The 25,224-nt window shown below is 33.1% G+C and overlaps 1 protein-coding gene across 3 annotated transcripts in view; it reads right to left on the reverse strand.

Moving 5' to 3' along the window:
• LOC136982880 (piezo-type mechanosensitive ion channel component 2-like) overlaps positions 1–25,224 on the reverse strand; it is a 186,569-nt gene that overhangs the window by 102,138 nt on the left and 59,207 nt on the right. For all 3 annotated transcript variants that reach the window (XM_067279432.1, XM_067279431.1, XM_067279430.1), the window contains 5 exons: positions 14,033–14,299; positions 8,327–8,474; positions 8,032–8,246; positions 6,282–6,430; positions 3,096–3,245 (listed from right to left, as the gene is read on the reverse strand). In XM_067279432.1, coding sequence (XP_067135533.1) covers positions 3,096–3,245; positions 6,282–6,430; positions 8,032–8,246; positions 8,327–8,474; positions 14,033–14,299 — 929 coding nt within the window. The remainder of the gene's footprint in view (positions 1–3,095; positions 3,246–6,281; positions 6,431–8,031; positions 8,247–8,326; positions 8,475–14,032; positions 14,300–25,224) is intronic.

The following is a 25,224-nucleotide window of genomic DNA, read 5'->3' on the forward strand; positions in this document are numbered from 1 at the left end:
ATACATAGTGTGAAAGCAAGGACTTAAAAATGTCATGAAAAGTCTTAACAGTCAACAATTATGAATCTGAGATAAAAACATCATCAAATAAACAACAGAATATTTCCCATTAAACAAAATATTTATTTCAGTTAAAATCACATTATTATTTTCTTTTCACTTATATATAGTTTATTGTTATCACTGATGACACAATTGTTTTGAATCGATAGAACAATGGTTCTCTTGAATTCAAAAATTTTGTTCAAAAAGCTTCCTTTTTATGTTTTATTATAACTGAACCTGAAGATTATGATTTAAAACTGTAAAAACATTTATTTTAATTTATTAAAGTTACTTCCTGCTGCATATTTTTGAATTGTGTGTGTGTGTTTATTTTGAAGTATGATGTCCAGTTTTTTGAGTAGTGTCATATTTATTGTTATTTTTCTGATATAGATTGAAATGTTGAAGTAAAATTTGTAATCCTTTTTTGTTTTTTTTAATTACTCAAATTAAATATTTGATTTATAATTTAGAGTTACTAAATTTTGAATTCAATTGTGACCTCACAATCACCATAAGGATTTCAATCTGCATTTCAGTAAGGCCATTTTTTGCCACATTTCTACCAAATGTTTCACTTAGAATGTTGTTACAAATCAATAAGTATGAGGTGAATTCCATTAAGTTGGAAAATGATATACAGGAAATCCTTGTTAATTCGAACTCAAATATTTCAAAATCCTTATTGTAACTGTACTATTTGTCACAGCTGGGAATATAGAGGGAACATGTTAAGGAATTTTGTTAGTTCAAAATTTGAAGTGAAAATTCTGTCTGAACTACAATATGCATATATTAGCTCATTTGTTTAGATCAGCATTTCTCAAAGTGGGCGATAACGCCCCCTTATGGGCGGTGAGTAAATCTAGGGGAGCGCTGGAGGCAGGGTACTGAACGGTGACCAAAGGCAAAAGTTGGGGTCACTGACAGCCGTTCCCTTTCCTCTGTTAAACGGATAAGAGGAAACATTGCATTTAATGGTTTCCAGATGTTGAGAACAATGTACGGTAAGGGCACAAAGTGTGAGATTCTTTCTCACACAAGAGAAAATGAGTTAGGGGGCATTAGGTATAACTTTATGGACAAAGGGGGCGGTGGATTGAAAAAGTTTGAGAATCACTGGTTTAGATTAAAGAGCCTCCATACTGCAACAGAACAATAAACCAAGAACAACTCTAATCTGGACAACATGGCTTTGCTTTTACAGTAACACATTTTCTAGTGTCACCTTACCCATGGAATACCCTTTTTCTCTTATATCTTAAAATAAGGCTGGGTTTTGGGATTTCAAATTTGGGCTACAAGAAGCAGATTAAGATATTTGTATGGTCCTAGGCTACTAGATTTGGGTGACTTCTTTTTGGGTTACTTCAAAAATATGAGTCTAAAAGATTTGAATTTGAATACTTGCACTTTGAGATACATTTTGAGGAATTTTGCTTTACTTTTTGTAAAATCTATCTGACAACCTGTGAGGTTCTCACTGGACATGTGCTGTTTACCTGCAGTTTATTTATATTATTATTAATTAATGAAAACAGCATTCTGTATACATAGATGTATTCCATTTGCTTAGTAAATTACATCAGTTACCAAATGATTGCCTAAATAATCTCCTATAACGCTGCTAATTTTAATAATTAATACAAAATAATTTGCTACTAGAGGTACTCTAGTAGTACATGTCGGGTTTCGGGATGTTTGCTATACTTATTTACATCAGTTATGTTTTTTTACATCATTACATCAGTTACAACATTTGGCATATTTTACAGAAATATGTAAATTTAGGATAATTCAAAGTCACCATTATTTCATCCCTTGAATTTTGAACTAACAAAGGTTTCTTGTAATATGTCCAATCATTTTGCATATCTTTGTCTGTAATTTTTACCATTTTAAGCAATCCATTTTACTCTTTTTTTTTCAAAGAAATTGAGAAATTGTGACATAAATCCACACCATACTGTCAACTTTTTGTCTCAAAAAAGACATGCAAATTTTCAGATATCCAAATAATGCAATTATGGGTATTAACAGTTCCATAAAACTAAAAATGCAGTTTTTCAGACCAAAGGAAAGTATTAAGCCAGCCGTAATCATCATCCAATTTTGAAAAGCAAACTCAACTCTGCTTTTGTTATTATTAGGTATCAATTGTTGAAGGAATTTCATTTTGTAGCAATAAAGGTGTAATGCATGACTCAACTTTTAAAATACTTAATTTAAAAGTCACTGTTACTTGAATAACTGACAGTTGAGGGCATCTTGAAACATCTGTTGCAATGAATATTTGATTTCTGAAAGTTGATGCAATCTCCACTGTTTCAACTGTGAGCTTTTACATGTACTGGTAATTTATTATAAATGTAATGGCAGGATTTGAAAAATGTAATTTTCCTTACTTCTTTGATTTAATGCTATGAGAAGGTTTTATATATATCTTTAAATTATAAACTAACAATGAATAGCATTTAGCTTAAGTCATATCATAACTCAAACTATAGAACAATTCTAGAAATTTTTATAATTCTGAAAGTGTTGATTAAATATTGAAATGAATGGGATTATTTTTTTATAAATAGCATAAATGCAAAATTTGATTTCAATCCACATAAAATAGAAATCTTTTTCACAAACATCAACACAATAAAACCGAATCAGATCATTCATAATTTATATAAAATTATATTTTATATTATGAATAATTACTCATTATATTAAATTTAACTAAATAACCCATTCTTAATTTATTATTAATGTAAACTCTTACAGTTTACATCTTCCTGTTTAATGAAGTTGTTATTATTAAACATTTTACAATTCACAATTTTTATTTCAAAACACTTTTGATTTAAAATATTCATTTCATTTTATTTATTTTTAATATTTCAAATTATTAATTATTAGAAATTACTAAATAACTAATATATTAATGTTTATTTCTCTATTTATGCATTAATTATTTATAAATTAGAGAACTGTATAGGATTTTAAGTATAAATATATAAAATAAATTTAATTAATATTAAAATATATAAGCAACATACCTGAAGTCTAAATTACTTATTAAAAGAAATTCTTTATGAAAATAATGAAGTTGTATAATAGTGATGATTAGAAAGAAAGTAGGAGTGAGCAATTTAAGAAATAATGGCCATGGATCAGAACCATATTTTTCCAATCCAATATCATACTGTCTGAAAATATAATAATAAATTTTAAAATTTATTATAATGATGATAAAACAATATTTTTTAAAATAAAATTTATAAAAAATTTTGTTTAAAAACTATTTTGTGAAGAAACAATTTAACCAAACTTCCAAACATCCATAAAATATTTTATAAGATTAAATACTAAAAAAAATTAAAACTGAAATTCAAGGTACCATAATTTCCTGCATATGATCTGCAGCAGTGTACATCTCACAGAAAACAGCTAAAGTAAAATACAAAAATTGCATATCCTGCACTGCCATATATCCCATTTCTCTGAAGTTGGCATTAAAAACGTTTCTCTTTACCTGCATGTAGTTTAGAATGTATTATCTCAAACATTCTATTTTTACAACACTTTCGGGAACCTTTTACCAATGTTAGACGCAAAACGAAAAAATTTCTGTTAACGTTTTCGAACTAGGTAGTTCTTCTTCAGACGGTAAAAAACGAGGAACGCAGATCGAATAATGGAACGAGTTATTTTTAAACCGAAATTGAATGCTTCATGATGCAGCTGGTCAGACATGCGCATATGGTGCGAGTAGATGGTGATTAAAGGCATTCTATTTTTTCCCATTTCTTTCATTTTATTAGTTAGTAAATCATTTTATATATAATTATATTAATAAAATGAGTGAAATGAAAAAATGGAACATTTAAGATTGGACAGTCTAAACTGCATTAATATACTATTTTCATATAATATTCAATATGCAGTTTAGACTGCATATTGAAAATAGTAATAAAAATTAAGCCTGTTTATCCAAAAATGAGCTTTCTTATATGATAAAGACCTGATAAATTGTAACTGTCAAACCATGTAAAATTTTGTTATTCGTTCAATTATTGTTTAGAATGCTGGTCTAAGATAGAGTAAAAATGCTCCTTGTGTAAAGTATAATGAACTTTGATTTCTAGAAAAATCAATTTTGCTTCTTAATTGTTGACATTATTATTCAGAGCTAGAATCTTACCTTAACTCAAAAATAATTTTTGAAATAGTACTAAAATATTGATGCCTCTGATGACAAGTTCATGTGGATGACTGGAAAAAAACTGTAGTGAATTTGTAATGAATGAGAATTATTTAAAATTATTTTAGTAGTTTCATATCTGCCTAAATCCAAGCTTTAGTTATAAATTAATGTATTAATTTATAACTAATGTACTTATGTTGAGTGCACATAATAGTAATGTTGAGAGGAAATAAAAATTTAAATAAATGAAATATCAACTATGTGATCCATTACAGTAAATAATTCATGATAATTCTTATTTTGCTTTCTTTTCATTTTTCTGTTTTACTTTTTTTCAGTTAGTTTTCCATTTTTGCAGCTTATCCTTGTTGTTGAATTCAATGACTTAAATTCTGGTTATTTTAAACTATATACAAACATTAATTAATATAAAATAAATTTCTTCAATGTACAGTTTAAAAATGAAGCAAGTTAAAATGATAATGATATCATCTTTGGTTTCAGTTTTGTTAAGAAAGTGGCAGAAAGTAATGCTGTTGTAAACAAAATGAAACATTACAAGGTCAAGCTATGAATATTTACAGCTATGGTATATAAGTATTTTAATCATTTAAATTCACTTAATAGCAATACAAAGAGCAAGAGTTTAATGTTTATCATTATTATAATTATTGAATCATTTGTCTTAATTGTTAACAAGAATTATTAACCACTAATCTAAAATGATTCTGAAAAGTTCAGTTTTCATTAGACAAACTATAAATATATAATAATGATAAATGCTAAAATAAACTCAAAAAAATAAATAAATAAAAATTTTAATGTAGATAATATCTATATTACATTTAATGTTTGAAGATCTACATGGAATTAGAATATGACATGATGGCCAATATTGCTCTTGGCTGAAATGACTTGCTGGTACCCATGTAATATAAGTGGAAAAAAGAAGACTTGCAGTTAATATCAATAGTGTTGAGTTTGCTAAGAAGGTTGCACATAAACTATGACATCCAGTATACTAAGAGTTGATTGTCATTGTATTTGTCATTTGATTGTCATTGTGATTGTCATTGATTGTCATTAGCTGTTAGTCATTGTAGAGAATTAACTTATGATAAAACTGACAGTTAACTTCTTGTTTTTAGATTGTCTTATACAGAAAGGAAGGATTTAAAGGAAATTTATCAGCTTTCTGCTAATTCCTTCCTGCTACAGATAAGGCATGCATATATGACTGATAAATCCCAGAAAAATATGATGGAGATGAATATGAGTCACATAAAAGATATTTCCTTGATTTCTGAAGACACTTTTAATAAGTTTAGGCAAAGGAATAGCTTTTGGTGTAAGTGTTGCCACCTTTTCAAAATTGCTGACCCAGACAATAGGTTTCTTCCAACACAAGCCCCTGACTGGTTTGAATTTGAAACCGTATGATGCCTGCACAGTGTCATTTTACAGCAAAGAACTGAACAATGTGCATGACAATTTTAAACCAGTTAGGGACTTGTGTTGGAACAAACCCAATATTTGTCAGAGATATTTGCAAGTTAGAATTTTAAAAGTACATTTTTTGTCACTCTTAGTCTAGGATAAGATGGGGTTTAGGTGGGAGTGTGAAGTTAAAGTCTTTAACCATTAAAATAAAATACTTGCAAATATTTTTATAAATTTATTTTGTTTCATCATAATTTCACAATTTATATGAAAATTGGATAAATTAATAATTAATCCGAACCATGAATTTAAAAACCAGCAAATCTGGGTGAAAACCAGTCTAGTGGCAACACTATTTGGTGAGATCATAATTGCAATTTAAAACTGACAGATAATTTGCACCATCTTTCAAATTTACTCTAAATCATAGATACCCCATAGATGATTCACAGGAAATTACAGTAATTTTTGGAAAATGAACATACTGTAAATATTTGAAAGTTTAAATAAAGTTTACAACAAAATTTGATAGTTCAGAACTGATATTATAAAAATATTAAAATGTTAATAAAATGCATTTTAATTTTGATCAACTTACAATTCTTTTGACACGTGTAAATATTCTATCCAGTACTTTTCAACATTTTGAAACTGGTAGGTATAAATTAAAATCAGGACTATCATAGAATAGACAATTACAGTGAGCCAAAATCCATACATGATGCGTCTCCAAATGTGATATGAAAACTATTAAAAATATGTTGATAGTTAAGAAAATTAGTTCATAAAAAATCATTTATAATAAATATTTTAAATAAAACAGCAATATTAAAAGCGACAATGTAAAAGAGATACAGTGGAACCTTGCTTAATGAGCATAATTTGTTCCAGAATCTTACTTGCAGAATGAACCAACCTGGAATGCAAATTCAATTTGCAGAAAACAAACAAAAAGAAGGAAATTTAATTTGGAATTTAGTCATTAAATTTAATATGAGATGGCAGCATAACTGCCTACCTCTAGTCAAATTATTTAATTTCTGATATTTAATTATAGCCTTTACATAGCCCAAGAATTTGACATATCGTTTGGCATGTTTATTATATAACAGGTTATGGTTGTAGATGTTTATATATAATATGTCTGAACACAAGTTTGGAAAAATGTGTGATCACAAGTGATACTAAGAAACTAGTGGAAGGAGTGCTAAACAGAGACTGATGTAGCAAGCACACAATCCAGGACTTCCCTTTTTCTTGTTGCACGTTATGCAAAATGTTGCTCATTAAGCAAGTCATTTTTTTTTTTACAATTTGTTTTGCTCATTATGTGAATTACTCGTTATGAGAGATGCTCGTTAAGTGAGGTTCCACTGTACTAGAAAAAAAAACAATATCTTGCATAACTTTCCAGTAATCCTTACATTACTTTACGAAAACAATAAACATTTTTGAAAACATACATGCTTTTGTGAGTTGTAACTGTAGACACTGAATACATGCTTCTGTTGTGGTGTCAATGAATTTCTTTTTTTTTTTTTTTTTTTAATCTTTTCTCAATAAAATAAATTTTGTGTTATTTATGCATCTTTGTATGAATTTGTTCTATTGTACTTTACAGAAATTTTCTCAAAGGTTAAAGAATTTCTCTTACACAATGAATAATGTAATTCTTAGTAGAACAATCAGCAATATAAAGTAGATTTCAGAAGAGAATAATTACATTTTTAAAAAAAATCAAAAATAAATAGCAAATAATATTAATAAGATTTTTAAATGCTTTAAAAACATTCATATGTCATTAGGTTTTTATGTTACAAACAATAAATTAAATTACCAGTATTTGAATGAAGGGATAACAATTAAATGGTAATGACACTGCAGCCAATTTTAGTCAGTTGCACATTATTAAAAAAAGATGATCTAAATAATGATTATATTGTTTTATTAATTTACTATTTCCAAAATGGAAGCAACTGAATGTACAATTAAATGTCTTGTGTTTTTTGATGGTGGATTGGTCTTTATGCAGTGATGTCACAGATTCCTTTCCTAAAATGAATTATTATACTCCTTTGAAAGAAATTTGTGAGATTTCTTAAATTTTTCTATAAAATACAATGGAATTGGTTCATAGGAAAGTGCACAAATAAAACTAAAGTTAAACTTTCCAAAAAAGTTGAGAAAAAAAGAAGACAAAATTCAATGACATCACAAAATCAAACACAAATGTGTGTATAAAGGTCTCAAACAGATACAATGCTGTTACAAATAAACAAACAATTCCCTTTTATTTCTGAAATAAGATAAAAACATTCACTACAATTATATCTAAAATAAAAATATACCTGGAATATTAATATGAAGAAGATGAAGAGGAACATGTAAACTATTCTATAAATTACAACACTTGAGCCTCCAAGTGATATGACCATGAGCATACATGCAACAATCCAAATCCAAAATTTGGTCATAAACTTTTTTATAACTTCCCCCAAATATTGCAAGCATTGATTAGGAGCTGTAATAATTGATGTTACTGTACTTAATTGCCTTTGCACTTCTGTAATGTAAAATTTTATTTATTTATTAAACAAAACATGTTATCAATTAAAAATTCTTAGCTTTTAAAATATTAAATACCTGGTCTTGGTGCTCCTGGCTGAGATGTACTGTATGATATATTAAATGGTTCAAGCACTACACTCTCGGACAATCTTCGATCAGAATTCCTTCGGCTTTCTTCTATACGTTGATGAAGTGTTATCCAAAACATTATTGTATATAAAATCTAAGAATAAAAAATTTAATATATTTGACATTAATTTTTAAAGTTTAGAGTATAAGATTTTATATTTTTTGTTATATTTTGTTTGATTGTGCAATCTATGGCTTTCATAAAATTAATTATTATAAATGTAAACAGAAATGACTATATATACAGATCCAGTGACATGCTGTCCACAGAAACTGTGGAAGCGCTGCTTCCCCTGTATTTTCTAAAATATAAATACATATTGTGCAATTATTTTCATATTTTAACATACTTTGAATTAACTGAAATTATATTTTATTATAGCTGCATTATTTATCTTATTACAAATTTCTATACTATATGTGAAAATGACAATAAGATTGCCATTGTACATTTCAATATAAATTTGTATATGCATATTCCCAATGAAAGTGCTGTATTGTCAAATACGGGATAGCTTCCATGGCAAAAATATTTGAATCAAGTAAAGCAGCCAGATTATACGCATTCGCGCATGCACTTTACAGAGTACCAACCTTACATGGTTTAGCTTGTGGATGCTACACACCAAAATATCATATAACACTTCCAATAATTCTATCCAGGGCCGGCACAGCTTCCCTATCACCAAATGTCACTGCACGCCACTGTACAGATCTCTCTATTCTTATGTTTAAAATTATAGATATTTGCAATACTACTGAGTTTTAAATATATTTGAAATAAGATATTTTAATTTGTTTCTATTGAATTTTTTTGTGCAATATCTATCATTAATGTGATATTTGGAGTTTAAAGTGCACTTTCTACTACACCTTGTTTAATTAATACTGCAAACATTGATACAGTAAATAAATTGAAAAGTAATGGAAATAGATATTTAACTTCTTGAAAGCATAATATCTATTATATATTTGATTTTTGGTACAGTAAATCCTCAACTTGTACTGTTTTGAAGATAGAGTTATGACACTTTGCTGTCTCACAATGCCATCTACCAAGCACTACTTTGTACATACATAATAGGTAACAAAAATTTTAGAAAATAAAAACTTTTATTTTCTCAAAGTTTTCTCTCGTTAAGTAGTTTCTATTTAACTTTAATTATTCTTTGATATGAATACACCCATTAAAAATACATCCTGTGTGGGGTTCAGTGGAAAAATGGTACAAGTAACAAATTGGTAACTGAATTTATTAGTGATAAAATTTAACATTAGTTAATATATGTTTTACTAAGTTAAATAAATAGATATATTTACTTGCATATTACTGGTATTTATTGTCCTTTTATTTTAAAATTAATTAATATTATTATGTTGGGTTAAGATAGATATACTCGGTTAACACCGGTGGCTAAGTACTATGCCGGACCAAAGTCAAGGCATAGTAACCAAAACAGAAATTAAAGAAGTGTATCAGTGTGTGTCTGTATTCAGGAATTTTCTCACAATATGACATGTATTCAATATAGTGGCCTTCTGTAGAGTGATATATGTGTTTCTATTCAATTCTAATGTGCCCAGGCTTTTGTGTAGTGTGTGTGGTATCACACCTGTAGAGGAGAGAACAACAGGTACAATAAGCACCCTATCCATCCTCCACAGATGCCTTATTTCTTGGGCGAGTTCTGTGTACTTGCTAATTTTTTCAGTGCATGCGTTTTGTATATTGTGAGTGTTTGGAATGGCTATGTCTATAATGTATGTGATTTTATTGTGTTTGTCAATGAGTGTGATGTCTGGTCTGTTGTGGTAAATTGTTTTATCTGTGATTATGGCTCTGTCGTAGTACATTTTGTGCGTGTTGTTTTCCAATACTGTCTGTGGAATGTATTTGTAGTATGGTTCGTGGATGTCTACTAATTTGTGTTTCTTTGCAAGCTCTTGGTGTATTATATTTGCTACTTGGTTATGTCTGTGTAAATAATCTGTCTGTGCCAAGAGCTTGCAACCAGAGGTGATGTGTTGTATAGTTTCTGGCATGATGTGACATTTTCTGCATGTGTCATTTGTGAGTGTTGCATCTTTGAGTATGTGTTTTCTGTAGTTTTTAGTATTTATGACCTGATCCTGTATGGCAATCATGAATCCTTCCGTCTCCCCAAAGAGGCATCCCTGAGCTAACCAGCTGTTTGACGCAGTTTTGTCAACAAAATCCTGGGCCAGATCGTAAGGATGCCTGCCATGGAGTGCCTTTCGAGCCCACGATTGCTTAATGGTGTCTATGCTTTGTATATGTTGTGTTGTGTCCATATGATGTGAGTGTAAGTTTAATGGTGTGTTATTCGAGTCTGCTAGAGTTACTGCTTTATGTAATTGTGATGTTTCTTGTTTTTTGTAGAAAAACTCTTGCAGTGACTGTATTTGTTTGTAGTGAAGGTTAACTATGTCAATCAGGCCACGTCCTCCATCTTTACGTAGAAGGGTTAATCTTTCTGTGGCAGATTTAGGATGATGTTGTTTATGCTTAGTAAGTGTTGTTCTTGTTTTCCTTTGGAGTTGCTCAAGATCAGTGTGAGTCCAATGTATAACTCCAAAAGAATATGTGAGTACTGGGATGACATATGTGTTTATTGCTTTAACTGTGTGTTTTGCATTTAATTGTGTTCTGAGAATAGCATTTAACCTACTTTGGTATTCTTTAATTAATCTTTGCTTTATTTGTGTATGTTCTGTTAGTTTGGCCTGTTGGAATCCTAAATACTTGTAGAACTCGCCCTCTTCCATGGATTCAATAATGTCTCCATTTCCAAGTGCAAAATCTTCTTTCTTCAGGATTCCTTTTTCTATGTGAACTGTTTTGCATTTATCTAGGCCAAATTCCATTTGTATGTCCTTGGTGTATGAATGTGTGATTTGTAGGAGTTGATGAAGTTGTTTTTGTGTGGATGCATAAAGTTTTATGTCATCCATGTACATGAGATGTGACAGTGTAAACTGTGTTGTTTTTTTGTGTCTGATATTGTAACCATATTGCATGTTGTTTAACATGTTGGATAATGGGTTCAGGGCTAAGCAGAACCAGAGAGGACTCAAGGAATCTCCTTGAAATATTCCTCGCCTAATAAAAATTTGGTTTGTTTGTATGGAAGTGTTACTAACCCTGAGATGTAGTGTTGTTCTCCAGTGCTGCATAGTGTTTTGAAAGAATGCAATGAGTGATGGATGTATTTTGTACATGTGTAGAATATGTAGCAGCCAACTGTGTGGAACACTGTTGAATGCTTTTCTGTAGTCTATATATGCCATGTGTATGTTTCTGTGTTGTTTGTGTGCTTGCCGTAGAATGACTGAATCTATGAGTAACTGTTCTTTGCATCCCCTGTGGTTTCTACGACAACCTTTTCGTTGTTCCGTAAGAATGTCGTGTTCTTCAACATGTTTGTATATTTTGTTTGCAATACAGGATGTCAATAATTTGTAGAGTGTTGGAAGACATGTAATTGGTCTGTATTGTGTGGGGTCTGTGATATTGTTGTTTTTAGCTTTCATGTAGGTGATGCCCTGGGTAAGAAAATTTGACATGTCTTGTGGATTGATGATGATGTGTGTTAGATGTTTAGCTAGTTCCTGGTGCAGTGATGTAAACTTTTTGTACCAGAAATTGTGAATGTTGTCTACACCAGGTGTCTTCCAGTTGTGTGTTCTGTTAACAGTGTATTGGAAATCATGTATGTTTATTTCAACACAGGGCATAGTTGGTATGTTGTGCAAGTTTCTGTTCTCCTCCTCAATCCAGCCTGCATCAGCATTATGCGTGACAGCACTGGACCAAAGAGAAGACCAATATGTTGTGAGTTGTTCTTCTGTTGGTGTGCCACTGTGCTGTGTATCAGTGTTTGCTTTGTTATTAATTTGTCTGTAAAAGAGTTTTTCATTGTTTGTAAATAATTTATTTTGTTGTTTTCGTAGTGTACATGTTTTGTAACGTTTGAGTCTACGTGCTTTGGCAGCAAGTTTTTGTTTTAGTGTATCAATGTATTCTGTAATGCGTGTGTTGTGATGTTCGTGTTTTGTGTGTGTTTTTATTTTCTTAAAAATGTTTTTGAGCTGTTTCCTTAATTTGGGTGTTATGTTGTTTTTAGTGTATTGTGTTAGCCTGCCTAATTGCTGTCTAATGTCATTTATTTGTGTTTCTATTCTTCTCTGCCAGGCAGGCTTGTGATAGTATTGTGTTTTCTGTGTATTTGTCTGTGACTGTATTTTCAGTCCATGGTGTGTCACTACTGTGACTGCCCCAGCATAAACTAATGTATGAATGTCTGTGAGTGTAGAAATTGAATGAATGTAGTGTGGTAGTAAGTGAGTGTTTACATAATTTAGTGTTTTTCCTACTTCCTTTGACGTGTTGATTTTTGGTATTCGTGGTCGTTGTGTGAGATCTGTACCTGTATATTTAGTGAGTGTTTCCTGAAATATAAGTGAGAGCGTATTAACTAAATTCATGTCTATGTTATCAGTGATGGATGAAGAAGTGTCTGTAGTATCATTAGTGGTAATTGTTGTATGTGTGTTATTATCAATGCTTGTTGCTGGATTATCCTGACAGGTTACATGATCTTCATTAATGTTAGATGTTTCTGTCTGTTGATGTATTTGATCAGCAACCTGTTGTTTGATAAGTTCAAGTGTTGTTTGTGGAATAAGGTTGTTGTGTATAATTGTTCTTTTTTGATCAACAACCCTTTGTTCGGTGACAGTGAGATGAGGATACTGTTGTGTGAATCTATGGTGTAGTTGTTGTCTGTATGCTGTCATGTTTGTTTCGAGTTTTGTGATGGTGTAATAAGTACGGATGATAAACTCGTTCATTTCTACTGTCCATTTCATCTGTTGGCGTGGTTTTCCAGCCTTTGTGGTCTGTGGATGCATTGCCACTGAAACACCAAGGCTGGGTTGGTTCCTCACATCTGTTGAGGGCATTGCAGTAGCCATGCTTGGGCCGGTGCTGCTTTCGCCACCGGTAACCAAGGGAGACTGTGACCTATTTTTCGAACGTGAGCCTCTGCCTAACCCATGAACGCGGACCTTGTTAACCCGGGCGACGTCCGAGCCGGTATCACACTTTGATCTAGTTATTACCATGATGAATATCTCCACAGAATGTGGGCGTGGTCACTCTTAGCTTCATTTCTCCCCATAGACCTTACTGGCATGGGTGTCCCTACCAGGAGCTTATGCTCCAGCCTGCATTGCCCTATGGAGCAGTAAATTACTGGGCTCTCCCACCACGACCAGGTGGTGACCACAGGAGAGATATTATTATTATTATTATTATTATTATTATTATTTTTTTTTTTTTGTATTTTGTATTTTTAATAAAGGAAACTATTTTGTCACTTATACCACTTTTTCATTCATTCCTTCGCATTTAAGCATTATGTGGCTTATGCAGTTCAACTTGTACTGAAACCTCGAGAATGAATTAAATGTATAAATCAAGAGCTTGCTTGTGTATTAGTTAAACAAAACTTGTCTCATAATTATTGAAATAATTTTTGATTTGTAATAAATAATAATATAAGAAAGAGTGTCTACAAAATCATTAATGTTTCTTTGCATACTGAAATTCAAATTCTTGTTATATCTTACCTTAATGGCTAGAGGTTGATATGATAAAGCATGATATTTTACTAATCCAATCTGAGCTAGATTTACACCTTCTACTTTTGATGGAAGTTCTTGTTCAGTCAAATCAAAACTATAAATGTATTGAAGTATTAGTAGTAATTCTGCATATATTACTAGAGCAGGCGAGGAATATAAGCATGCTCGACGTGAATTAGGAATCATCCATAAAGTGCATGACCAAAGAAGCAGAATAAAAGTCAGCCAACTATGATAAGTGATACTCCAAGTCTAATTAAAATAAAAAAATATGAAATCTTCAAAAAATTTTAGTTCAATATTTTAAATTTATTAGATTCAACTTGTAATTTACAAAGGCCATTCTGAAAGTAAAGAATGTTTGTTTCTCTAGATATTTTTATTTAAGATAATAAAACAAAACTTATTTTACAACACATATGATACCTTAGCTATTTTTCTACGTAGTCGCTATACAAATTTAAATATTTATCATAGTGTATCACCAGCTTTTCTATGCCTTCTGCACACACAGTTATCACCAAGTTCTTGAACCAGGCCTCTGTCATTTCCATAGTGATTCCTGGCCAAAATATCCTTTCAATTTTGGGAAAAGATGCTAATCACTCAGAGCCAAGTCTGGGCTATGAGGATGTTCAAAAACTTCCCACTTAAACTGATGAAGCAAGTTCATCGTCAATGCAGCAGCATTATCCTGAAGAAGCACAACTCCTCTGGACATGCAGTTTGTTTTGAACTGAAGCTTCATTCATCACATTACCATAAACCTTGGTTATCTGTCTGTAAATTTCAATAGGACAGACTTTTTTCGCATTCAAAAACCATATTACACTACAAACCTCACACTTGAGGGATCTTTAATTTTGTCACATATTTCAAAGTCACACTATAAACAGTAAACGATTGTTGCAGTTTACTGTTAGCGTCAAACTGGCGTGAAAAGATGATAAGGTCCACGATGTGGCAGTGGGATGGTGTGAAAACTGTGCAGCTCATCGAATCAAAACATTATTTTCTTTTAGAATGACCCTCGTATTAATTATTCAAACATATTTTATAAATAATATTAAGTAGTAATAATTTATTTTAAACATAAAATATATCAACAATAATAATAAAAAAAGAGATCTTTTAGGATTTTATTTAAATTTAAGTATAAAAATTTTTTAAATTATTGACTGTTTTCTAACTACTATTAATCTATTTGAGTTTATTTACATCAGATATTCTTTCACTCAACAAAATTTGTAACAATATAATTTGACAGATATCATTTAGTCAAAAAATTATATACATTTTATTCATTTCAATTTACTTTTGTACAACAAATTTTGTAAAAACTACTGATGTGCAAAGATTAAATATAAAACAAAAATGTTACTGTTTTTAATTGTCAGCATCAATCATTTTTTGAAACAAACTTCAGATGTACATACATGAAAAGTGCAATTGTGTCGATTAATCATGAAAGTGTTATAATACAGTCAAGACAGCACTTAAGTAAAACAATTTATTAATAAGTGACAATAACATGATGCACACAAACAAAAAGAAATCCGATGTCAACTCTAGGGCATTTGCCCAGCTCTGCCAAAGATAAAATAAAAATTGACATGCAGACTAACCCAACAAACAAAACAAATGTTCTGATGTCTTACAATTTTCTCTAATAAGCACAATACATTTAATTCAAAAGTTCCTTAAACTAAATTAAAACTAACTTATAACTATAGAGAAAAATAAAGGGTATAGGATAGACAAAAGAGAAGGTAAAGAAAAGGGACACCAGTGCTAGTTTGAATTTTTTGAGGAAGATTATCCTTTCGAATAATTTTCAAAAAAATTTTCTTCCCTTCTTTGTATGGGAAATTAACATATCTTCTATATTGGGTCTTCTATATCAATGTTCAACTGATGTCTCGGGATTCTCAGTGCACAAGACCTCCAAGAAACTGCTTAGTCCTTTTCAGTGGCATAGCAAGGGGGGTGCAAGGGGGTGTATCATGCACCGGGCACCACTTGCAAAGGAGGGCCCAAATGGTCTCCAAGACAAACTATATGTGTTTCTGGAGGGGGAGAGAGGCACCAATAAAGTGTTGGGCGCTATTTATGCCCCGGGCGCCAGTTATGTTCGCTATGCCACTGGTCCTTTTTGCTTGTTAGGATCAAACCTATTTCCACCACTTTCTCCCTCGATCTGACCCACACTTCTCTGTGACAAAGCTCTTACTTCTCCCACCTCATAGCCCCTTAGGCACGTCTTCCCATAAAAAACTCTAAACATGAATCATCAAACCAGTAAAGTTGAAAAAAGGAAGAAAGAAGATTATAAAAAAAGAAAAAACAAAGAACAAAGACAGAAGCTATAAACTAAAATATGCTAATTTTAAAACTATAGTGTACAGCCACACTTATACTGATTAATATTGTATAAACTCGTGAAAAAATTGCATTCATAACTATCTCATTAAAGCTCCATTAACTAAAATATACCAAAATACATTAAGCAATCATTCCCTTTTGAACTGCAAGATTCTTTGGGTTACAACAAATCTATTAATTACTAATTAATAACCTAATTATTAAGAATCCAGCAATGTAGTGGATGATTATTAATAACTGGACTTGATCTTATATTGATAAATTATTTATGAACAATACCACACTCAAATACACTGACAAATTTTCTAATCAATGGAATAAAATTTATTTATTTTATATTTGTATCTAACTACAAAAATTATAATTATTAAAAGCATTAGACTTATACATTAAATCATTTAAATTTTAGTTGATATAAAAAACATGCACATTTGTAAAGTATTGGTATTTTAATATAATTGAAAATTGTAATTTAATAATTTTGAATTAGCTACTTTTAATATAATTTATTAAAATTCTCTACAAGAAATCATCATCATATGTTATAAAATCATAGCTTAAAACTGAATAAAAAAGTTACAATGTCAAATTATAATAAAAAAAACCTCACATTCATAAAATATTTTAAATGCAAAGTCAAATAAATACTTGTTAAGTTTTTATATATTATTACATTATTTGTATTGATTATAGTGATTATTTTATAATATGTTTGTTATTATAAATAAATAAATGATATAAATCAAATACTGTGCTTCCAATACAGTGGATATAAATCGTATTGTTTCGAGATGAAAAAAAGGAGTTTAAAAGTTTTACTATATTTTAAGTGCTATTAAAGCTTAAGTGTTAACTACTTGTACTGTACAGTACATTAACTACTTAAATAGCATCATCATTTTTTATAATCTAAAAGATAAATAAATGTAAATTTGATTCAATAATTTCATTATTATACTAATATTGATTGTTGTTTTTTTTTCATTAAACTTAAAGTTTTGTTTTATTGTAAATTTGTCCTTTCGTTGGCCATACACTCGCGTGACTTAACAATGGCGTCCGCGACAGGATTCTTGCTCTGACCTCTCTGCGTGTAAACGGCATTTTTTGTAAAACCGTATTGTATATTTTTATGTATTGACATCCTTCCCTTTTTGTGTGACGCACGTGGTGATTCTTTAATATGGCTACTAGTGCTCCGGTAGATAGTTCTGTACAAAACGACGGACACAACAGTAACCCATCGTTCGTCGTGACGGGCTTCCTCGGGATGATCCCGATGTTCTCGAATTCCCCCAGTGATTCCGTAAATATAACCCAATTCTTCCAAACTATTGAGAACATAGCTAACCTGGCTGGGTGGAATAACGTTGTGAAGATCGCCGTCTTGCAAGCAAGACTAAAAGGTGAACCTTTGGGAACGTTCTTTTGCTTACTGGAACAGTACCCACATTCCTATGATGAAATTAAACGAGACTTAATAAAATGTTTCGATAAGAGAAAGGCAGGAGGGAAGAATATAATTGACCAGTTACTAAATCTAAGGCAAGGGAATAACGAACCCGTTACCGATTTCATTATACGCACCAGAACACTTCTAGCTCGTGCGATTAAAGATCATCACGAGATAATTGCTTTACGTGACAAAATTATAATGGAGAGGTTTATAAAGGGGTTGTGCTCTCGTATAAGGGCCAACGTGATGAGGAGATCTCCCAAGTCACTTGATGAGGCCTTCGAAATGGCGGAATTAGAAGAAAGGATTGAAATCGATTGTAACGGTACTAATGAGCGTAAAGGGGCTTATGCTGCGATGGGCGAAGACAATGAGTATGTATGTGATAAGAACGAATCCATTAATACTCATCAAATAGACCGCGAAAATAAATTAGATAGAATTGAAAAGCAGATTGAGGCTTTGACGGATGCCGTTAGTAAGCTCGTTAGCGTTCGTGATAAGAAGGATAGGGTCAACGATAAGAAATGTTTCAATTGTGGTATGAGAGGTCATTTCGCTCGCAGTTGCCCAGCACGCGGTAATCATAATTTTAAACTTATAGAGGAGCACCATGATGGTCAGTGTAGTGCTCCACGTATACAATTAAATCTGGCAAAACACGTTACTCGTTCTGTTAACGGTCTTCCCGTTATTAAGGGTAAAATAAATAACCATGGTCTCACCCTGCTCGTCGATACGGGCGCGGAAAAGTCTCTCCTGAGTTCCAAATTTGTTAAGCAGATATCCCGTACGTATGTCAATCGCGCTACTATCGATTCTCATAGGATAGGCATAAGGGGCATCAATGGTATTGTTACCGAGTGTGAGAAAATATTACGCTGTGTCATAATGCACGGCACCAGTTGTCATGAGACTACTATCGCTTGCATGGCTCTCCCGGGTCATGCCGAGTATGATGCTATAATTGGCATGGATGTGATAAGTAACATCCCTGCGATTATCGACAGTGTGAGAGAAATGGTGAGTGAGTGCTGTCGTAAGAGCTTCAATACTCCTATTTCCCCCGTTAATTGCGTTAATAATACGCCTATGGTATCCCAAGATTTTAGTCACTTAAATTCTCAGACAAAGGAAAGACTTTATAGTATATTAAATAAACACCCAGGTTGTTTTGCCACTTCTATATCCGAATTGAAGGGTACGACGAAGTTCTCTCATAAGCCCATTATCGAAACCAGCGAACCGGTCCATGCCAAGCAATACCGCATACCGGAGTGCTATCTGAAAGATTTCAAAAACCTACTAACATCTTATTTAAAGGCCGGCATCATAGAGGAGAGCTCCTCTGCCTGGAATTCCCCCATCTATATCATAAAAAAGGACTCGGGTGAGCTTCGTATGACCCTTGATCTAAGGCGTATTAACGAGTTTACACTCTCCCAAGACTTTCCCATAGCGAGGGTCGATGAAATACTGAGCAGGCTCCACGGAAGTCAGTACTTTTCTGTTTTAGATCTTAAATCAGGATACTTTCAAATCCCCCTAGACCCCTCTATTAGGCACATATTTGCTTTCTCCACGCCCTGGGGTAAATATCAAATGTGTAGGTTACCCCAGGGAGCTAAAAATAGTGGAAGATATTTCCAGTATGTAATGTCTAACCTGTTGGGTCAATTCCTGGGTATCAACTGTTACGTATTCCAGGACGATGTTGTGTTATTTTCCCGTACGATAGACGACCATATGGACCTTCTTGATAAGGTCTTGAGTATCCTTGATTGCGCTAATTTAAAATTACATCCTGAAAAAAGTAAATTGATTATGAGCGAGGTACGGTACTTAGGGCACGTGATTGATAAAAACGGGATCCTCCCCGACCCCAAGAATATATCTGCCATCACAGATTTGAGCCACCCAGTGAATGTTAAACAAGTACGCGCGTTCCTTGGGATGGTCGGTTTTTTTCGCAGATTCATCCCAAAATTCGCTGAGTTAGCTCTCCCATTAATCGATCTAACGAAAAAGGGAAAAAGGTTCATATGGAGTGAACAATGTCAAGCCTCATTCGACAAATTTAAGACTATCCTCACGAAACCTCCCCTACTTGCTCATCCTGATTTCAACAGCCCTTTCAGTTTATACACTGACGCTTCTGATAAAAGTGCTGGGGCTGTGCTAGGCCAGTTACGGGACGGGGGCTTCGTCCCAGTAGGTTATTTTAGCAAAAAATTTCGTGGGGCAGAGGTAAACTATGCGACCGTGGAGAAAGAGTGTTTATCTATCATAATGGCGTTACGCCATTTCAAACCCCTCGTGCTAGGACATACTATAAATATTTATTCTGACCACAAACCCCTAATTTATGTAAACAACATGCATAATCATAATAAACGTCTCATGCGTTGGTCAATGGAGTTATCGGACTATGATATAAAAATCTATCATGTAAAAGGAAAACATAACCCGGTAGCGGATTTACTTTCACGCCCCATTGACGATGAAAATTCTAATATAACTATGAGTTATGATATGAATGTCGTGAGTAATGGGTTCTGGAGACGCATTATTGACTCGCAGGAGAGTGATGAGTTTCTTAACAAGTTGAAGGTACATAAGATAAATCATATTAATGATAACCTAATTCCGAACACCGATATTCAACCTGAGTACCAATTAGAGGGGAGCATTCTCATCAACGTTAAGCCTGGGCGTTATGGTTTGCGCCATTGGAGACGTCCCTGTGTAGGGAAGAATATGATCAACGAAGTTATAGAGGCGTTTCATGCGTCCCCTTTGGCCGGTCATCTCGGTATCGAGAAGACTTGCAACCTTATTGATCGCAATTACCACATAAGGGGCCTATCTACCCACGTTAGAAAATACATTAAGTCTTGCACCATCTGTCAACAGCATAATGTTCACCGTAACCGTGCCCCCTTTCAGGAAACGGAAACGGCGAACTTCCCTTTTCAAAAGGTGGCTGTCGATATAATCGGCCCTCTCAATATTACATCAAGAGGTTACCGTTATCTTATGTCGATAATTGATTTATATACTAGATATGCTGAGGTATGCCCCATACAAAATCAATCGTCCCAGACCGTTACTGAGGTCTTATTCGAACATGTTATTTGTCGTTATGGTTGCCCGGAGATCATTATTTCTGATAGGGGGGGCAACTTTACGTCACAGGTATTCCGCGAGGCATGTGAGTCTCTTTCCATCAAACATAATGTTACCACCGCGTATCGCCCTTGCGCGAATTCCGTTTGTGAACGCCTTAATAAATCTATCGTGAAAATTATATCCCGCATATCGTGCGGAAATAACAAGGACTGGGACATATTCGTACCTCCTGCTGTGTTCGCATACAACAATGCCTCGCACTCCTCAACGGGTGAAGCACCCGCCTTTCTTTTATATGGATACGATCCCCGCCTCCCCTGGGCTTTCCCTAACGATATTGAACATGATTTTGTCAATGACGAATCACTCAGTGAGTGGAAGAGAAGACTTAAGTATATTCGTGAAATAGCTTACGAGGTCGGTAGAGATAAGAATAGGGAGGGTCGAAATCGGATAAATCAGGGGAGGAATGTCACTGATTGGAAGATAGGTCAGCGGGTCTGGCTCTTGCGAAAGGAAAAAGGGAAGCGTTTCGGAAAATTCTCCCCCAAGTACCTAGGTCCGTTTCGCATAGCCCGGATCTTGGGTCCTGTGACAGTAGAGATCGAGAACAATTCTAGTAGTAACCGCATGACTGTTCATGTCGACCGCTTAAAGCTGTGTCAAGTACCTATAAACATTAGGAGGATACATAGGAAGCGGAGGCAAAGAATTTCTAAAGTTGAGGAACCCGAACGTAACGATGAAGAGGAAGATGATCTGCCGATTCAAATCCGAATCCCGCATGTACCAACGAGAGACATGCATGATCAACAGGAGGAAAACGAATGTCTTGGAGGTTCTCCCGATGAAAATGCGGTAGTCGACGCTTCACCAAGGCCCCGTCACAACTATTATCTGCGCGGTAATAAAGTGAATTATCGTAGGTTGCACTACGGCAATTAATCTTTGTCGGGGGACGTATGTGACGGTACGTCATAATTTTGTATATACGCGATAGTTATAAGCCTTATATTAATCCTTCAATTCTTTGTTCTGTCTCCCTTGTTTTCTCGATCTTTCTATTTTCACTTTCCTTGCGGGTGGGGCAGTCCTTTCCCCGGAAGTAAGGGGGAGGACAAAAGAAGAAAAAGACCCGGAGGCAAAAGAACGGGAGTAACGGTCATTCTTGGTGTGGAGCTGGGACGGAGCAGACGTGGAGAAAGAATAGGATCGGCTCGTTCAGCGAAATAGAGATCTCGAGGACACATCGTTATTCTGGGTACCCCCTATCCCTTCTTATATATAATTCCATATATTTATCTAACTCTTCTTTCCCCTTTCTATAGCAAGTAAGTTAGTTTTAATCCTAGTTTGTAATAGTCCGGTGAATATCCTATTTGTAACTCGTTATAAATTTGTCGCGCTTATTGTGTGTGAACCACGTGTTTCCCTTTGTTATTTTTGTCTACTCCTTCGCCTACACGTGTGAGGTTTCGAGTCGGAGTTGTAAAAGAATCCTGCGTATCATCACGCGAGGTGAAAGAGTGTTTTATTGATTGTTGTTTTTTTTTTCATTAAACTTAAAGTTTTGTTTTATTGTAAATTTGTCCTTTCGTTGGCCATACACTCGCGTGACTTAACACTAAAGGACTGTGTTGTTAATATACAGGGTCAGTTTTACCATTAGGCAAGCTTATGTTATTACATGGGGGTGCCAGCCTTAAACAGAGAGAAGATAAAAAATTGAAAGAATTTATGATTTAATTCTGGCAAAATACAGTTTAATTTGATATTAAGTAAATATTATCTGAATATTATAAAAAAATATATTTAATATTTTAATTTAATTTATGTATAAGACTAAATAGATATAACACTAAAAAACAACTAAAATTGAAAGGTAAACTTTTTATTTTTCACATAATACCACAATTGCATCTAGTGAAAAATTCAAGTTGTGATACTCAGGCATTGTGAGGAAGGAGCCTGGTTTACATTTGGTAGACCCCCCTCACCATGCTGCTGTCTCCTTGCAACTCCCTCACCCTCGAATTGCCCAAACTTTGTATCAGTTTGTACAAACGTTTAAAAAACATCAACATTAGTTCTGCATCTACCCCCCACCTTCACTATGAATTAAGGTGCTTATGTGTTGTTGTTATGGGTTTCAAAGAAATCTTTTAAAATTATGTTCGATATGTTCTTAATGTTACATTATGTTCCAAATGGCTAATGCCATTATTGTTTAAATTTAAACTTGTTCGAAATCTGTTCGTTTTTGATTACTGCCTGAGGATGATGTTTTAATCTGTCAAAAGTGCTAGCCAGAAATAAAAGTTACTTAAAACACTCCTTAATGCCTTTAGTGTGAATTTTTGTTTGAGCTACAGCAATTGTTGGTGTGACATCCACAGTACATATGTAAATTTATCTTATAAAATGTTTTTTTTTATCTAAATTAATAATTATAATAATAAATAATTTAGAACATTCTGGAAGAAAAAAATTAGTCTGGAGCAGAACTTTGAACCTGCAGCCTCCACTTACCATGCAGTGTGCTTGGTACCATTCAACAGAAGTACATAGGCCATGGGCATAGGAGTCACCCCAACAGGAACTGTAAGTAACCATGAATGGTTATATCTAAATTTAAATACATCTAGAAGCAAAGGCTTGCTTGGGGTCTGGATGGCTTAAGTGGTAAGTGTACTACATGGTAAGCAGAAGCTGTTCCATGCAATGTGCTTGTAAGTCCTAGTTCTTTTCTTCCAGAATGTTCTAAATTATTTATTAAATTATTATAATCATTAATTTAGATAAGAGATGGTACCTAATGTCAACCTCTAGTACCAAATTGCTTAGTTTCTAATTATTAATCATAGCACAATAATAGCCCAATTAATTACAGTGATTGTTTGGCTTAGTATCAATACTTTGGACTTTGGGATGTTGATATATATATACTTTTTATACTGTGATGGCACACAGTACAGTAATCTCTATAATCTGTCACTCACCATTTTGACATATCTAGTAATATGCTACTCCACAATAGGGCAGAGCAAATGAAATTTTCATGTTACCACAGAGAGAGAGACTGATGTAAGTATATGCTGTCAGTTGCTAGTTGTTTGTCGCACGTGCAGTCAATAAAACAGTCACAATTTTGATGAACATAATAAACTAACCTGTGAACAAAGTACAATGGAACCTTGTTTAATGAACATAATTCATTCCAGAATCTTACTCAAAATGCGAAACACTCATTAAACAAAACAGTTTTTCCCATAGAAATGAATGTAAAATACGATAATGCATTCCATGCTGGAAAAAATACTCAAATATTTTATATATAATGCTTATTCAAAGAAAATTACACAATATACATTGTTAAGAAGCATGAATCATTTTCATTTTTTCTTCTAGCATGAAATGAACCAACCTGGAATATGAATTTGATTTGCAGGAAAAAAAATAACAGATATGTCTGATGAAGACGCCAAATGATATGCCAAATTCTTGAGCTATGTAAAGGCTATAATTAAATATCAGAAATTAATTAATTTGACTAGAGGTAGGCAGTTATGCTGCCATCTCATATTAAATTTAATAATTATAAATAATTAATTTTTAATTTAGACATTTCTAAAATTTAATTTGGAATTGGTCATTAAATTTAGTATGAGATGGCATATTTATTATATAATGGGCTATGATTGTCGATGTTTATACATAATATATGTGAACACAAGTTTGGAAAAACATGTGATTATGAGTGACACCAAGATGCTGGCGCATGTGTTCTCAAACTTTTTCAATCCACCGCCCCCTTTGTTCCATAAAGTTATATCCAACGACCCCTAACCCGCTAGTGTTCCCAACTTTTGCATTTGGTCACCATTCAGTACCCTGCCTCCAGCGTCCCCCTAGATTTACTCACCGCCCATAAGGGGGCGTTATCGCCCACCTTGAGAACCCGTGCTAGCGAAACGAGTACTAAACACAGACTGGTGGAACATGCACACAATCCAGAATTTCCCTTCTCCTTGTCACTTGTTATGCAAAAAAACTCGCTCGTTAAGCAAGTCAAATTTTTACAATTTGTTTTGCTTGTTATGTGAAATACTCATTATGCGAGGTGCTCGTTAAGTGAGGTTCCACTGTATGTTTTTTACTGTACAATAAGTATATACCCTACATTTCCAAAAAGGCATTGAACACATCACAC

This window comes from Centruroides vittatus, unplaced genomic scaffold (genome assembly GCF_030686945.1).
Source record: "Centruroides vittatus isolate TY-2023 unplaced genomic scaffold, ASM3068694v2 contig_874, whole genome shotgun sequence".
Lineage (NCBI taxonomy): Eukaryota > Metazoa > Arthropoda > Arachnida > Scorpiones > Buthidae > Centruroides > Centruroides vittatus.